The sequence below is a fragment of the Nicotiana tabacum genome, chromosome 11 (genome assembly GCF_000715075.1).
Source record: "Nicotiana tabacum cultivar K326 chromosome 11, ASM71507v2, whole genome shotgun sequence".
Lineage (NCBI taxonomy): Eukaryota > Viridiplantae > Streptophyta > Magnoliopsida > Solanales > Solanaceae > Nicotiana > Nicotiana tabacum.
Genome location: NC_134090.1, coordinates 153,085,196 through 153,102,886, shown reverse-complemented (window position 1 = coordinate 153,102,886; position 17,691 = coordinate 153,085,196). Strand labels below are relative to the sequence as shown.

Genomic DNA, 17,691 nt, shown 5'->3' with positions numbered 1-17,691 from the left:
CACAAGTTCTCCGCTCTTTTGTAAATGTTGCTTTTTTATCATATATTCTTCAGTACGTAGTTGTCGTTTTTTTGTTTTGATTTGAAGCAGTGGAAATCCTAAAAAGGATTTTAATGGTTTTATAATGGGAAAAGAAAGAGCTTATAAATTACAATCCAAATCGATGCATTCAACACAAAAATACATACTTAACAGAGTTGTCGGACGAGTCATTGCCGAAGGGAAGCTGAAGCAATGGGTTTTTATACGACGACTAATGAATGTGAGGAAGAGACTAAAAAATTTAAATACTATTATGGTATTGACAAGTGAAAGTTTGCAGCATGGGCATGTGATATCATGTGATATTTAAAGTTGGACAATAAGAATAAAGTTCGAATGCTCTACAATTGTATATCTGTCGAGCATGTGATACTCTATTAAGTCCAGTAAATTTAATGTTAGTTGGAGAAAGAAATTCTTCGGCACAAGATCAGGAGCGCAAAACTTTTTGTATAGTATTTACATAAATAATATTTAATATTATTTTACCACAAGTTAAATGATCTTGACCCAATAGTTTGGTAGAATATTATTATAAAGGGAAGTGTGCTCAATTCTCCTTAGTTCGAAAAACAAAATATACATACCCATTCTTGAACCTACAACCTTTACAAGCTAAAATATGAGCTTGACTAGTGGATCAAGAAGCTCTCTTTGCAAGAAAGCGGTGTCATTAATTATATATTATTTTATTTTTGTAGAATATTAGTATAGATATTTAATATATTTTTTCCGGCAAAGCAATATCGGATGACGCCGCTTATTACCATGTGCATCCGTCTGGCGCAAGATCATCGAATTCAATGAGAATCTCGATGAAAAACAGGCATTTGAATGCAACTAGAGCCATGGGCGGAGCATAGCTGAGGCCTTTTACTAAAAAATTACACTGTGTGTATAAAATTAAAAAAAAATATGTATAAATATTAATTGTTGAATCTCCTTAATTTTTTTCATGAGTTTATATTGTTTATTTTTTTGAATCCTTTGATAAAAGTCTTGCTTCCGCCGCTAGGTAGAGCGCTTAGAGGGATTGTTTGCATGAGAATATTGCAAAATGAATACGAAACTATATGACAGGAAAATAGTTAATTTCATCTTCATGATACTAAGTAGGCGTTCAGACATAAAAATTGTAAATTTTGAAAAAAAATAGTGTTTGGAGTTAAGTTGAAAAATAGTATTTGAAATTTAAAATTATGTTTGGACATGTATTTTACTTGAAAAAATATTGCAATTTTCAAGAAAAAATACACTTTTAAAAAAAAATTATGGACAAACGGAGCCTAAAATATTATCGTTTGAATAATATTTTCAATATCACTACTTTTAACTATAATAATAATAATAATATTTCATATCATAAATAAAATCTATTGGCAAAAGAACAGCCATACGAAGCGCGGAGTAACGACAAGTATCTAATATCCGATACTAGAATGACTATTTATTTATTTCCTTATTTTTGTTGGCATTTTAAAATTACTAATTCATCAGTTCGGTTATACAAAATACAAAATAAAATAAAAACTCAAAAGTCACTTTAAGGGGTCGTTTGGTTCAGTTAAACAAATCACAAAAGACGTTTATATGTCGTGTTAAAAGAAAACTCTAAAGTTGCCTTCCTTTCTTCCTTCTTTCACTCATTTTTCTCCGTCTTTTGCGGATCCTAAATCAGGTCATCAGTAATCTGGGACCAGGCGGAAATCCATTAGTTGCAAAAAAATTCCTTTCTTTTCTTCTCTTTTGATTTTTTGTTTTAATAACGAAAACGATCTTCAAAAGTGGTAAATTTCTCTTTATTATATAATTGGGATAATTGTTGGTGTTAATTTTTGGTATAACATTCTCCCTATTTGTCAGAGTATAATTCAATTTGATTCTTCGTTTTTTTGTCTCCAGTTGTTGCTCTGCTCCAAGTTCAGGTTCTTCTTCTGCGACATCACCAGGTAATGGATATTATTTGCTCATTGTTTCTACGTTCTTATCACTGAATTTAGTCAATTTTCTTTTGTGATTTTATAATTGTTTCTTCTTTATAATTTGTGTTTATTTTGTAAGTAACAACATACCAAGGGGGAGCTAGAAGCCGGCTACGGGTTCGGCCCATTAGCTTTTGCTCAAACGGTACATTTTGTGTTAAGAAATTTATTAAGTATGTATAAATATTAAATTTAGAACCCCGTTATTAGCACTTGAAGTCGTCGTTTTAATAATTTGTAATGGATGCATGATAAGTAGGGGCGGATGCACGTGGAACGAAGCAGTGTCACGTGACACCGAGATGTATATAGTAATATGGTACGGAAATAATAAGATAAAGGAAATGGCACCACTTGCCATATACTGTGGCTTGGCACACTGGTTAAGTTCCTAATTTTGCTCTAAGAGGTTCGAACCTCAACCAGATCCTTTTTTTGGCAAATATTTGAGAAAACTTCTATTGTCAAAAATTGTATATAGGTAGAATTGAACTCACGACCTCTTCTAACTTAAAACTCAACAAAACAAAACCAATGGATAAGGCTATTTCTTGTTAGGTACTGTGATACTCCCTAATTATCTGTCGTATTTCTCTTTTACACGCCCCTTAAGAAAATATTAAATAGGAGTGGTTTTTGACTGTTTTACCCTTATTTATCTCTTAAGATATAATATCTCTTCATTTAATATTTACTCATAATTGAGGTATTTGTAGTCTTCAAGAACTATTAATATTAAGGGTAGAATAGGAAAAGATAATTAATTTAGTCTTGAACTTTTAAAATTACAAATACTTTGAGATAACTATTTTTAGAAATCACGGCAGATAATTTGAGACGGAGGGAGCAATTAATATTATTTATTCTCCGCTCTTCAATAAATATTGACATTGCTTACGAAAAGTCCTGCGTGCAAGAGTGTTGTTAAGAACATGAATTGTACTATGGTTATTCTTTTTCAAAAGTCAAAACTATAGCTTTCTTTTTTAATACAGGAAAAGGGCCTTTGAAAGTTGAATTCCAGAAAAAATAATTTTTCTTTGTTGCTTTAGTCCAAGAGTGCTTAAAAACAACTCCACTTATTTTGATTCTTTTCTCCAAAATGAAGAGATCCAAAGCAATTAGGACCGATTGGCAGTTTTGAGGCAAGCCGTGATGGGATCAAGACTGTTAATATTTTTTAGAGAGCCTATGAGTTATTATGGAGTTCTGATATTTGTGTTTGTTTCGTCACTTAGAATGTGAATGGACAGGTAATTTAGGGAAAACATGTTTAGAAGATCTTGGCCTGCCGGTTGAAATTTTTTGGCAGTTTTAGATGAGTCCTTTTTCATGGATAACAGGTCGTCCATATACAGCAGAGTCCAAAGATCTTATGAATATTCGGCTATTTTATCTTTACTGATTGATGTGGTTACTTCTCTCTATCTGTAGATCCTTCTAACTTTTTGCTTACCAGGATGTTTCTTGATCATGCACTTCCTTGGTAACCATCTTTTATAAGATTCTCTTTTACCAAAAAAAAAAGGACTATGCAAATGAACTTACGAAAAGTCTGTCGTGTGATCTCTTATCTTTATTTTCATCCTTTTTATGATGTCTAATTGGTAATTTATCCACTTAAAAAAGATGGCGCTTAATTGGTATCCTTATCGTGCCCAATTGAAATTCTCTTGCTTTGATGTTTTGCTTTTATTTCATATCTTGCTACACTTTCATTTGTATAGGTTGTATTTAATGAGCTCTACAAGATATTAGACTGTGGGAAGCCTTCCTTTACACCAAACAAAAGGAAAAACCAGTGATATTGTGTTTGTAGATTTGTAGAGGTGCGTTCATTCAAATTTCTACTTTAGGTTTATGTTTTATAATTTAACGTGCTAATACATGAGCAATCTTTGTTGGTTTGCAAGGTGAATTTGTTGAAATTTCTGATTTGTGATTGTGTTTTATAGCATGTTAGTGAGTTAATACCTGATGAGAAAAGGTTGTGCTTTATGACCCGATAAATATTATTGCTGCTCGAAGATAAACAACGGCTGCACTATTTTTTGCACCTTTTGTGAGTTACATGAAGGGAACTTCATTGAAAGTGTATTTATATCAAAGATACAACTTCCTATGAGACATCTTTTCTGAGTTCCAGTTGCTGCATCTTTATTTGTTACATTTAAGGTATTTTCTTAGACTAAAATTTATGTTAAGGAGTCGATATTGAAAGGCATGTGAATCGATAGAGGAATCATACAGAGCCAGGAGTTTTGTGTGCCGTTTGAGATTTTCATACAATTTCGTAATGATCTTCTGGAATCAAGATGTTGAAGAGTCGTTGCAGGTGTAAGCATTTGTCGTTCCTTTTTTCATATTTGTGAGAATTCGTGTAATTTGGATCTTTTTTCATCATGTGAAAAATTTAAGTATGCATTGCTTCCTGTTCTTTATTATTATAGTTATCTCGAGCTCTCATGGTGACTTTCGTGGTGACTTTCGTGGTGATTTTCGGGTGCTTTTTCTTTCTGTCTTAATTAGTATCTGTGGTACATTATTTCAGTAGTTTACCCTTTGCTTTTGAATTTCTCTTCAGGATGTGAATAGTGGGATTGATCTCTCATTCTTGCTACGTAACCCATTCAAAAGTGTGAGGAAGATAGCAATGGAATTGAAGGCAACAATTCAATAACTAATTTAGGAATTTGTGACCAATTGCTTTGACTATTATTTAGATAAGTGGTGATTGAAGAAATTTTCGTCGGTGTTTCTTTTTTTTTTCTTTTCATGTACTTGAAAATTTTATGAGATAAGCAGGGGAACATAGTATTACGCACTTTGGGTGAAATGCCACCATCCTCCAAACTATACTCTAAAATTTCATCAATAAGACAAAGACAAAACCCCAACCACCCTCGAACCCCCTTATTCTCTACAAATTTTTCATGCATGAATGAATAGCCCAGTTTGTTGACTCAAATCAAAGAAACCTAGTAGGAATCTGTCTCTCTGTTTGTGATAGGAGTGTTTTTTTCTCTTTTTCTCTGCATGTAGACATAGATTATGTCTACATGCAGAGAAAGTATGGAAGGACAAAACCAGATATTGATCAACAGAATCAAGGGAAACTTACGAAGGCCTTCATGGGTATCTGTGCTGCTTCTATTCACAGTTATCGCTCTAATTAGCCTCCTACAGATCAACAGGGAATATTCAATCAGCTTGTTGATCCCCTTGGATTTTGGATTAATCTCGGGCTCTCGGCCCGGCCCTCAGATAAGCAGCAGCTGCTCTGACTTCTTCAAGCAGGTGCCAGCAAGGAAAGTAGTGAAGTCGATCAGGGTTTTCGGCGGGATAGGGGATGGAAAAACCTCAAACACGGAGGCGTTTCGACGGGCCATGGAATTTATGGCGCGTTTCCCGGACAGTGGTGGGTCCCAGCTGGTTGTTCCAAAAGGCAGGTGGCTTACGGGAAGTTTCAATCTCACTAGCAATTTCACCCTCTTCCTCGAGCAAGGCGCTGTCATCTTGGGCTCTCAGGTCATTCTTCTACTTCTACTAGTCTCTTTTAATATTCCTCAATCTTCTCTTTATTTTTTCCCATTCACTACGGAGTGCCTGGATCAAAACTCCAGAGTACTTTAAAAAGAAAATTTAGATTAAAATTTACATATTTGAATTTACTCATATAATGATTCGAAATATTTGAAAAGAGTTTGAGAAAATGGTAATCAAAGAAAAAACCTGTTTTACTTCCCAAATGGTAATAGTGTTTATGGGACAGAGGGAGGTATCTGTTATTAATCTGTGCATCCATGTTGTGCTGTGCTCTAATAAATAGCTCAAAGTTTTACTTCTTATATGTTCAGTACATCTTCAGTTTACTCATCTATCACTACTGCTCCTATTATATAAATCATATAGTAGAAAATATTACTCCACTGCTTGATGGTGGACTTTTAACTATCTTTTGGGGTGGGAAAGGGGAATCTTGGTGTTTTCTGCTATCCGCAGCCAGAAATTGGTTGGAGGGATATTCTCTGCATTCTTTTTTTTTTGTTGCTACTTTCTTTAAATTTATTGGGATAAAAGATGGTGAATTTCAGTACTATAATGGGGTGAGAAAAATGACAAAGAACATACAGGGAAGAAAATAACTTTATGACATAAAGATGTAACTATTACCTTAAGACTGTAGAAGAAGGGGTTGGATTCTCTATAGAGCAAATTATATTGGGATTAACAAAGAAATTATCTGGCCACATTTGAATCAATTAAATAGATGTTTATCGGTTGGTTTTCCGATTGGTTTGCTTGTCATTGCCCCTTCTCTTTATCTTTCCTGAGCCGAGGGTCTACCAGAAACAACCTCTCTGCCTTGTTAAAGATAGGGGTAAGGTCTGCGCACACACTACTCTCCCCCGACCCCACTTGTGGGATTACACTGGGTTTGTTGTTTTTGGATCTGAATCCCCAAGTGCTGGCCTAGATCCAGTTACTACACCAAGAAGTCGTATTATTTTATCCCCTGATGACTAAGGGCAGTCCTTCCTTTGTTTTGTTTTAGGGTCCAAGGTATTACTTTGTCTCACATGGCATTCCAGTCCAAACACTTGTTTATTTTCACTACTCTTTTTTTTCTTTGGGAAGGCTAAAGTTACTGTGCTATTCTTGTATAATTTCATATCACAAAATTCTGAATTTCTTTTCTCTTTGTTAAAAGGATCCAAAGGAATGGCCATTAATCAATGCTCTGCCTTCATATGGAAGAGGGAGAGAAAGACTGGGAGCGAGACATATTAGCCTCATTCATGGAAATGGTCTCACCAATGTTGTAATTACAGGTAATTTCTTACCCCATATGGTCAGAAGTCATTATTGTTCTTGCCAAGTAAGTGACAACTTGGTAGTTGCACTTAAAACTTATAAAGGATAGCGTAATGACAAAATATGTATTGATTAAAAGCACCAGGATGTTCAGCATTAATATGCTAACTGTTTGTTTTCGTGCCTTTTAGAAAGATTTTAGTGCTTGTCTTTATTGACAGAAAAATAAAAAGTAAAATCTGCAGTGAGGGTGAGCTGTTGCTTGCTTAGTTTACTGATGTCCTTTAATTGAAATATCTGCTAGGGTACTAGATTTGAAGTATTCATTTGGCAGCTGGAAATGCTTAGCGTTAATTTTCTTTCTGACGACACTATAGGCTACATACACATCTATAGGAAGGTCTGTTCGGTTAATGGTGTGCTAAACTAATCATGTTAGGACAGGGGCGGAGCTAGCCTTTAGGTTATGGGTTCAGCTGAATCTAGTAACTTTGGTCCAAACCCTATATTTATCTTAAGAAATCCATTGAATATGTACAAATTTTCTTTCTGCCGACACTATAGGCAACGTACACATCTACAGGAATGTGTGTTTAGAATATAGTGTGCTAAACTAAACATGCTAGGAGGGACCATAACAAAAGGTGGAATTCTATTCTAATGTTGAAGTTCCTTGAATATGATGTCTGTAAGATCTAATACGTTGGATTGATAAGATTTGTTGCATTTTGGTTTTTATGCATGTGATGGTGACAGAATGTAGAACCTAACTCTAGTTCCTACTGGGTTGTTACATTGGAGCTGCTATTCTAACATGTAATTAGTTAATAGACTATGTTACCTGAGGATTTAGTGTTGAAGCAGATACTCAGAATTAGTAAATGAGAATACAAAGGAGTAGAATGGAATGGGGGATAACTAAGGAAAATAGACGCCAAGATGATTATTATCCACGTTTTCAATTTGGATCTCTCTCTCTCTATACACATACACAAAGACACACACTCTCCCCTTTTCATCCTCTCCTCCCCTTCCTCCCTGTGTTAGAGCTGCTGACATGTGACTTCAAAAGTTGGAAATTACTTTGATCACACTTTTAAAGATTGAGTATTGCCATTGAAGAATATATATACTCAGATTTGCCGATAAACAACGCGTCATATGCGTTAATAAATGCTGAAGGTCCTTTGCTGGATAAGTGCACAGGTTAAAGATCCAACACAAAGGCTACAAGAGTACTCCATCTTAATCATTGCATTTAAATGTCTAAAATATTTGTCAAAAGATTTGTTTAGGGGATAATCCAGATTCAGGAATTACTCTATTTAGTCAGATTTAGAATTTCACTAGAGAAGGTTTGCTTTCAATCATTTCTTGCATATGAGGGCTTTGTATACACACTTGCAAACAATGACCTTTCTACTACTAAGAATATAAATTGAATATTAAGTACTATTGCCTCGTAAAAAATGGTAGCTAAACTTTTTGACCACTACACCTGTATCATAATATGTGAGCATGCTCATATAGTTCTAGAAGTAAGCGTTCTATTAGTCTACTTAAAATATGTACTCTGATGAGTCTGCAATATTATATGCCTTGTGGTTATATTTATCTCAGTGATCATTCCTTTCTTTTCCTTTTGATAAGTTCATCTCGATGATCATTGTTTCCCGCTATTCCCCCATTTTCTTTCAAATAATAATGAAATTCTAGTGTGACTGCTTCTCTGTCTGCATCTTCAAATTTTTCAGCTTAATTTCAGGGGAAAATGGGACTGTAGATGGCCAGGGAAAGATGTGGTGGGAGCTTTGGTGGAATAGAACACTGGTCCACACCAGAGGCCATCTCGTCGAGCTGATTAACTCCCAGAACATCCTGATCCATAATCTTACATTCCTCAACTCCCCGTTTTGGACAATTCATCCTGTCTATTGCAGGTCCCTGCTCTCTTGATAATTGCTCTATCAATTTTTTATGACACTGCTTGCCTCTACTTGTTTGGTTCCCGGTTTTTAGGAAGCTAATGAACGAAGAAGTAATTATTTTACTCATGGAAATTGCTACTCATTATTGCATAGTATTTTTCCGAAAAGTTGATATTACGATTCAATTAATCAATCAAATAACTAGACGTCTATAATTAACCAGTATATTTAAAGGATCCGTTGTTGCCAAAGTAATATTTCTTGCTAGTCTTGAATGTTGAGGGCAAGAAAGAATCTTTAAAGATGTAGAGTTCAATCGTAAAACTTTGTTGAATAAATATGCTCTCTCCTCCTTTCATTTGCTTTCCTCACGATAACTACTTTTATCACCAAACTATCCCATGTTAGCTGGTAAAGTGACACTTGATGTTGCATTTTCTTCAGGAATATTGTAATCAGAAATATGACTATTTTGGCTCCTTGGAATGCCCCTAACACAGATGGCATAGACCCAGGTATATCCTCTGTATGTAATACTTGAAATTTGCCACTAGGAGAAAGAATAATGATCTTGAAATTCTATATTGTAGTTTATCTCCTGTAATTCTAATATAAAGCTAAACTAGAATGGAGGGAGGAGCAATTACCTCTTTTTCCATTTCCCCATCTATCTCAGTAGTGGTGGAGCAAGTATTTTCGTCAAAATATAAAGAATTAAACCCTTGAAGAAGTCAAGAGGTGTAAATATGTAGTATATATGCATAAAAAATTACCTAGCAACACAATATAATGTTTTGACGAAGGGGTGTCAGTTGACATCCCTTGAGTACATGTGGCTCCGCCACTGTATCTCAGGCGTACAAAGCTGTCCACTCTATTTTATTACTTATGCGAGATTGTATGATTAAGACTATTAACAACTTTTCTTTTATTCGCATAATTGTTTTGTTAGCAGACTCCAGCGTGAATGTGTGCATCGAAGATTGTTACATCGAAAGTGGTGATGACCTTGTAGCAGTGAAAAGTGGTTGGGACCAGTACGGCATGAAAATGGCCCGTCCAAGCTCAAACATCATTGTAAGGAGAGTGACAGGCACAACTCCAACATGTTCAGGAGTTGGTATTGGCAGTGAGATGTCTGGAGGCGTTTCTAATGTCATCATAGAAGACTTATACGTTACAGATTCGGCAGCTGGCGTGCGAATTAAAACTGATAGAGGAAGAGGCGGATACATTACCAACATTACGATAAACAACATGAGAATGGAACGAGTGAAAGTGCCGATTAGGTTTAGCAGGGGAGCGAATGACCACCCCGATGAGAGATGGGATCCGAAAGCAGTACCTAAAGTAAGAGGCATTCGTATCAGTAACGTGGTCAGTCTGGAATCAAAGAGACCGCCCTTGCTAGAGGGCATTGAGGAAGCACCATTTTTGGACATACACATGGAAAACGTCAGTATATTCGGGCTAGCCCCAACTATGAGGTGGAACTGTGAATTTATCTCTGGCTCTAGCTGCAGTATTTTCCCTGCACCCTGTTCGCAGTTGAAGAATGAATCCACATTTCAGTGTTCAATTCATTAGACTTATTGTTCCTTTGGTCATTTTATACGAGATATACTTTAGCAAAATTCAAAATATGAACTTTTATAACTTGAAACTTGAAAATAGTCATATTCTGGGTTTAGAGTTTTAGGTGACGTGACATATCATGCATATACCACGCCAAATAGGAAACTGGTGAAACTCTATTCTTTTTACTGTAGTTTTCAGTCTCACTTTTCTTCAGACTAGACTGAGCTACATTTTTGTACGTTACGAAAGTTTTTACACACATTTCTATTGACCAATTGAATACAAATTTACTCTCAATGCTAGAATAGCTTGGCCTCTATGCTTTATATTTATCATAGCCCCGGGGCTTAATTATTGGTTATTGTTATTGTTATTGCATGTCATCTATTTTATGGTTTTTATGCTTCTATTACTGTTTTTATGATTTCTGCTGTCATTAATTGTCTTTTCTTGTTTTATTTCTATCTTCCTGAGCCGAGGGGGTCTATCGAAAACAACCTCTCTGCCCCATCGGGATTGGGGTAAGGTCTGCGTACACATTGTCCTTTATCAATAACGCCAACCTCTTCATTCATAAACAGAGAAATTTAATTTTTCAATTTTTTATATGTTATATCTTTGTTAATACAAGTATTTTTATTTTTATTTATTTTCAGTTGAGAACTTTTACAAGGAAGACTTCTTTTTTTATTAAGTTAGCATAATGGAATCAACACTCGTCCTTTTTAGGAACTTATACACCCTAAAACAACCATTATATATATACATATATATATATATATATATATATATATATATATATATATACTATTTTCTTATTTTATATTTGTTTGAACTTTTTCGGAGTATGAGAGTCAAATTGTCTAATTTTTTAGCATTAGTTTGAATATAATTTTTTTAAAATAAAATTTGCATATTTAAAAACTATATCAAAACCACTATATATCAGTCATAGTAGTTAACCGTTCAAAATATTTAAAAACTATTTGCAGAATTCATAGATCATTCTTTTTAAAATGTATAGAGTATTATACTATATATAGCGTACAAATTCCGAAATTTTTGAACGGTTGAGATATGTTTGTTTAACCCAAAGATTTTAAACGTTTTAAGCACTTGCTCCTTTTCCCCTTCTTTTTCTCTCCCCATCAGACAAGAACCCTTGTTCTCTTTCCAAATCCGTCAATTAATAACAGCCTTTTGCTATTGGATGTACAGTATACAGAGATAGTAAGATAAATGGCAAAATGCTTTTGAAAAGTGGCAAATGCAATTTGCCACGTTCTTGCCCCTTCCACGATGGATCCATGCACATGTGCCTATACATAGGTTCTCAACTAGACAAGAAATCATCATATGTAGTGTTATTATTGAAATTTTAACCAAGCTCCTAGAATATTTTCCATTAATTAATAGTAATGGCTACCACAAACAATAACGTTGTGGTTGTGATGATTCCATTACCAGCACAAGGTCATCTGCAGCCATTGCTTGAGCTGGCTCGCCGCATTTTATCTTCTTCTAATTTTACCATACCCGTTCACTACGTTGGCTCCGCCACACACTTACGCCAAGCGCAGAGTCGCGCCCATGGTTGGGACCCTCTCACTACTCCCAATCTCCATTTCTCTGAGTTCCAAATGCCTACTCTCGACAACATTCCTCCTGATACCAACGACTTTTACCCTTCAAATTTAATACCCTCTTTCTACGCTGCTATGGAGTTTCGACAACCAGTGGCAGATCTTGTTAAGAATTTGTCTGCAACAGATAAAGTCAAGAGAGTTGTTGTCATTCATGACATTCTCATGTCTTGGGTAGTTCAAGATGTTGTTGCCATACCAAATACCGAAATGTACTTTTTTCATGCTGTTTCTGCTCTGGACGTATGTTCTAGAATCTTGGAAGCAAAACTAAATGTTGATCCAGTCACGCCGCCAGCTGATGTTGCAGAAATATTGCAAGAACTTGCATCCATGGAACCTGGATCAGATTCACCACCACCATTAATGGTGAAATACGTGGAGAAACAAATGAGTTGCGCAGTTAATTATAGTGGCCTAAATATTTTCAGTACTTGTAAACCCATTGATGGTATATATCTTGATTTGATGCAACAAGCTTTCAAATCGTATGATGAGCATTGGAAAACATGGGGTCTTGGTCTTTTTATGAACCCTTTGGAAATGGAGAAGAATATCAGAAAAGACACGACTAGTACCCTGCCACGTCATCACCTATTGCAGTGGCTGGACAAACAAGAACCAAACTCAGTGATGCTTGTTTCATTTGGATCTGCAGCTTCATTTACTGATGAACAAATAAGAGAACTGGCACTTGGTCTTGAACAAAGTCAACAAAAGTTCATTTGGATACTGAAAGAAGCAGACAGAGCAAATGTCTTTGCTGATGAGAATATCAATCGGACGACCTTTGCTTTACCAGAAGGGTATGAGGAAAGAGTTGAAGGAAGAGGAATGGTAGAGCGGGGATGGGCCCCACAACTAGAGGTGTTAGGACACGCGTCAACTGGAGGTTACTTGTGCCATTGTGGATGGAACTCTGTAATGGAGAGCATTTCAATGGGAGTTCCAATTGCTGCATGGCCATTGCATACAGACCACCCGAGGACCGCTTTGTTATTGACCAAAGGTTTGAAAATAGGGATTTACGTTAGAGATTGCGCGCGTAGAAATGAGTTGGTGAAAGCAGAAACAATTCATAATGCTGTAAAGACTTTGATGGATTCGCCGGAAGGTGAAAATTTGAGGCAAAAAGCGGCGGAGCTGAAGGACGCGGTGAAAGCATCGTTCATGGATGGTGGTGCAACAAAAAAAGACATTGAATCTTTTATGTCTTATATCACTAGATAGATAACAGCTTGTTTGAATGGTTGTTATGGATCCTTTTATAATTTATGTTACTGTACTGTACTGTATCGTTTGATGAATACAATATTTGAATAGATTGTATCATTTGCCGTTGTTTTATGATATCATGCACCAGCAATATGAAAAATAAATTCGCAATATTATAAAGAAAAATTATGATATGGGGTAAACTTATTAGTATATAAAAAAGTAGGGTAAATGATAAAATAAAATAATTTAATAATAGTGAAGAGTGAGATGAGAGAAAAAGACAAGATCACGACGCAACCACACCAAATCGGTCGTTACATAAAATGACACATTTTGTCGTTATGTAACGACGAATTTAATGATACGATACAATAAAATTTAAGTAACAACCAAGACAAATATCGTATTTAAAGTAACAATACGATACGAAACAATAGGTAACGGCCACCCAAACAAGTTGTAAATTAGAGCCTCCGATAGATAAGTTCTTTAAATTAGAGCCACTGATAGATAAGTTCTTTAAATTAGAGCCACTGATAGATAAGTTCTTTAAAATTTGACCCTCTGATAGATAAGTTCTTTAAAATTGTAGCCTCTTTGGAACCACATCTTGTAATTGGTCAGGCAGGGAATAAAATGTAACTGAGGAGTAGCAATTTGACTCTTCAATTTTCAGATGGAACGTGAGAAATGCTTGTAATTACATTGGGTAATTCTCTTTTGTTCTTATTTTTTAAATATTATTTTTACTATCTGTCTCTTAATTTCATTCCAAATATGCGAGGAACACTTGTTAAAATCAATTTCATGTTTTGCTAAGTCCTTTTTTCTATTTATAAAAATATTTATTAGAAAAATACTTTCTAAACTCATCATATTCTTTTGTTATTTAAAAAATGGAACATATCATAAATCTATTTATATTCACATGAGTACGGAGATACCAACTATTCTTTATGATATTAGTAGTTAAAACTAAAATTATTAAAAAAAAATTAATATGTATTTTAAATACTTAGTACGAATAAACAAAATTTAGTATTTCTTATATGCACACGTACTTGTCATACTATAAAGTTTATTCACTTTTTGACAAAATATGGGCTTATTTTGCCAGCACTATGCAGGAGTTAGGGGTGTACAAAGGAAACAGAGAAACCGCACCAACCCGATAATCCGAGTCAAATCGAGAAAAAAATCCGACTATGGTTTGGTGTTGGAAAAAAAAAACCGACCATAATTGGTTTGGTTTGGTTTTAACTAAAGAAAGTCAAACCGAAACCAAACCAACCCGACATTACATATATAGAAATTTTAGATATATTTAATATATAAATATATTTATTGTGATGTAATTTATAAATATTTCTTAAAAGATTTCATAATTTTATCTTTTGAGGTATTATTTCAAGGTTGGACTTAGAACTTTTGAATGTTCTTATTTAATTTACTATGTTTTAATCAAACCGATATTTCAGTGTATTTAAGCTTGGAAAAAACAATTACTATTATTCAATTCAATACTACGAACGGAAATGTATTGAATATCTATTTTTTGTTTTACAATAATTTAGATAAAAATGCATAACCTATTTTTATTTTTTCTTTAGCGTTTAGTCATGTAATTAATACTCCCTTATTAGTCTACTTATTTTAGCATGACTTAGCACTTTAATATGGCTTTTTAATTAGCAATATTTTTATTACATAATTTTATTGTCTTTATTGTTGAATATTTTAGGATAATGACATGACATATCTCGTATTTTGTATTATTTTTTTGGAAAATACTTTATATAGTTGTATCTTACTAGGACTAAAGAAATATTTTGAGCACATTTTATATGTTTTGTTTTACGAAAATTTTACCGGGGAAAAAATCCGAAAAAACCCGAATAACCCGAAAATTCGAGAGAACCCGAGAATGAAAAATCCGAATTTTATTGGTTTGATTTGGTCTTTAGATTTAATAACCCAACACAATTGGTTTGGTTTGCTAATTGTATAATCCGAACCAACCCGCCCTACGTACACCCGCGTATGGCCGATATTGTTGTTTGTGTTATTTGTACAACTATAAGATTATAAAAAAGTTCAACAATGAAAATTGAAAAGATAATAGCTTCATCCTTTTTTTCAATTATTTGGTACGATTACCTTAAAAGAACGTAATACTATAACACTATCAGGCTGAGTAACAACAACAACAACAACCCAGTATAATCCCACTTAGTGGGGTCTGGGGAGGGTAGTGTGTACGCAGACCTTACCCCTACCCTAGAGTAGAGAGAGTGTTTCCAAATAGATCTCCGGCATCCTTCCCTCCAAGAACATCCCACCTTGCTCTTGGGAAGACTCGAACTCACAACCTCTCGATTGGAAGTGGGGGTTGCTTACCATCAGAGCAACCCCTCTTACCATCAGGCTGAGTAAACATTCATAATATTGACCTCCCTACTATATACACTCATTGAGGAACAAGGTTGTATAAAATATCAAAAAGATTATGAAATTATTTGCAACATGGTATATTTTGTGGTACATAGTTCAGCTTAAACTTTTTACAAATTGGAGAAAAGAATATGCACCCCTTTGAAAGTATCATTTCTATTAACTACTATTGTTATAAGCCTTTATTCACAGTAGTATTTGTTGCGGAAGCTAAATGTATATAGTGTGAATAAGTCACAACTACTATACCAAAAATTAGGACAACCACCAAATAATAAATAAGACAGTAAAGCAGCAATAAAGGGAACACCAGAATTTACGAGGTTAGGCTAATTTTGCCTACTCCTCGGACACAACCAATATTTTATTCCACTCCAAAAATACAAGTGAAATAATACTAAAGAGAGAAGATAAAAATGCCTTAAACAGATGAGAAGGCAAATGAGAGGTGTGTTTCAATCCTAAACATTAGGCCTTCTTTTATAGGGGGAAAATCCCCCCAAACTTAACTCTCAACCGATGTGGGACTTTGGCATTTTGCCAAACTTCAACAAATCTCCACCTTGGTAAAATTCCACATTTTAAATTCTTTCTCAATAACAAATTTTGGTTGTGTCTTTATCTTCAATCTTCAGTGTTCAACAATGTTGATCAAATCCAAACAATGTTGAAACTTGATCGCAGTCACCACCTTAGTTAGCATATCAGCAGGATTCTCCGTAGTATGAATTTTCTTCACTGTGACTCCTCCTTCTTCTATGATTTCTCGTACGAAATGATACCGAACATCAATATGCTTCGTCCTTGCATGATAAACTTGGTTCTTCGCTAATTGAATAGCACTTTGACTATCACAAAAAATTGTGATACCTTTTTGTTCAACACCAAGCTCCTTTAGCAATCCTTGAAGCCAAATTGCCTCCTTCACAGCCTCTGTAATAGCCATGTACTCTGCCTCTGTTGTAGACAAAGCAACTGTTGACTGCAAAGTATACTTCCAACTAACTGGTGCTTTTGCAAAAGTAAACACATAACCAGTAGTTGATCTTCGTTTGTCCAGATCACCCGCAAAATCTGAGTCACAATATCCAACTACAGACTGATTGTATTCCTTCTCAAAAACTAACCCGATATCTACAGTATTATGAATATACCGTAGAATCCACTTCACAGCTTGCCAATGCTCCTTCCCTGGATTGTGCATATATCTGCTAATAACTCCAACAGCTTGTGAAATGTCAGGCCTTGTGCAAACCATTGCATACATCAAGCTACCAACAGCATTTGCGTATGGTACCTTTGACATATACTCTCGTTCAGCTTCATCCATTGGCGACATAGTAGTACTTAGCTTAAAATGGGGAGCAAGTGGAGTACTAACTGGCTTAGTCTTGTCATCTATGCCAAAACGTTGTAGTACTCTCTTCAAATATTCTTTCTGAGATAAACAGAGTTTCTTTGAACGTCTATCTCTAATTATCTCCATGCCAAGAATTTTCTTTGCCTCACCCAGATCCTTCATCTCGAACTCCTTCTTCAGTTGATTCTTCAATTTATCAATTTCTTCTGAATTCTTGGAAGCTATCAACATATCATCAACGTATAGGAGAAGATATACAAAGGAACCATCTTTAAGCTTGCGCAAATACACACAATGATCGTATTTGCTTCTCTTGTACCCTTGCCGCAACATAAACTCGTCAAATCGCTTGTACCATTGTCTAGAAGATTGTTTCAATCCGTACAACGATTTTTCAAGTTTGCATACCATATTTTCTTTTCCAGCAACTTTGAATCCTTCTGGCTGAGTCATGTAGATTTTCTCCTCCAAGTTTCCATGTAAAAACGCAGTTTTTACATCCATCTGAACTAGTTCCAAATCCAATTGTGCTACCAAAGCCAACATAATTCTAATGGAGGAATGTTTTACAACTGGAGAAAACACTTCATTGTAATCAATTCCCTCCTTTTGAGCATATCCTTTGGCCACCAATCTTGCTTTGTAGCGAACATCTACTTGGTTAGGAAATCCTT

General features: G+C 35.0%; 2 protein-coding genes across 4 annotated transcripts; both read left to right on the top strand.

The window, feature by feature from the left end:
* The first annotated feature begins 1,611 nt into the window (after positions 1 to 1,611).
* On the top strand, positions 1,612 to 10,650 carry LOC107832369 (putative polygalacturonase). 3 transcript variants are annotated; one of them, XM_016660230.2, is made up of 10 exons: positions 1,615 to 1,829; positions 1,945 to 1,991; positions 2,104 to 2,169; positions 2,284 to 2,433; positions 3,752 to 3,853; positions 4,609 to 5,552; positions 6,736 to 6,856; positions 8,605 to 8,779; positions 9,212 to 9,282; positions 9,723 to 10,650. In XM_016660230.2, exons 6-10 carry the CDS (start codon positions 5,076 to 5,078, stop codon positions 10,352 to 10,354), a joined length of 1,476 nt encoding a protein of 491 aa, XP_016515716.2. In that variant the 5' UTR covers positions 1,615 to 1,829; positions 1,945 to 1,991; positions 2,104 to 2,169; positions 2,284 to 2,433; positions 3,752 to 3,853; positions 4,609 to 5,075; the 3' UTR covers positions 10,355 to 10,650. The 3 variants fall into 3 exon arrangements, with proteins under 3 accessions (XP_016515699.2, XP_016515716.2, XP_016515705.2); XM_016660219.2 differs by lacking the exon at positions 2,284 to 2,433; XM_016660213.2 differs by lacking the exons at positions 2,104 to 2,169; positions 2,284 to 2,433 and having other exon boundaries at positions 1,612 to 1,829.
* Positions 10,651 to 11,690: 1,040 nt separating this feature from the next.
* LOC107832357 (zeatin O-glucosyltransferase-like) lies at positions 11,691 to 13,295 on the top strand. Its single transcript, XM_016660192.2, has one exon. It carries the CDS (start codon positions 11,764 to 11,766, stop codon positions 13,216 to 13,218), a length of 1,455 nt encoding a protein of 484 aa, XP_016515678.1. The 5' UTR covers positions 11,691 to 11,763; the 3' UTR covers positions 13,219 to 13,295.
* Positions 13,296 to 17,691: the final 4,396 nt, after the last annotated feature.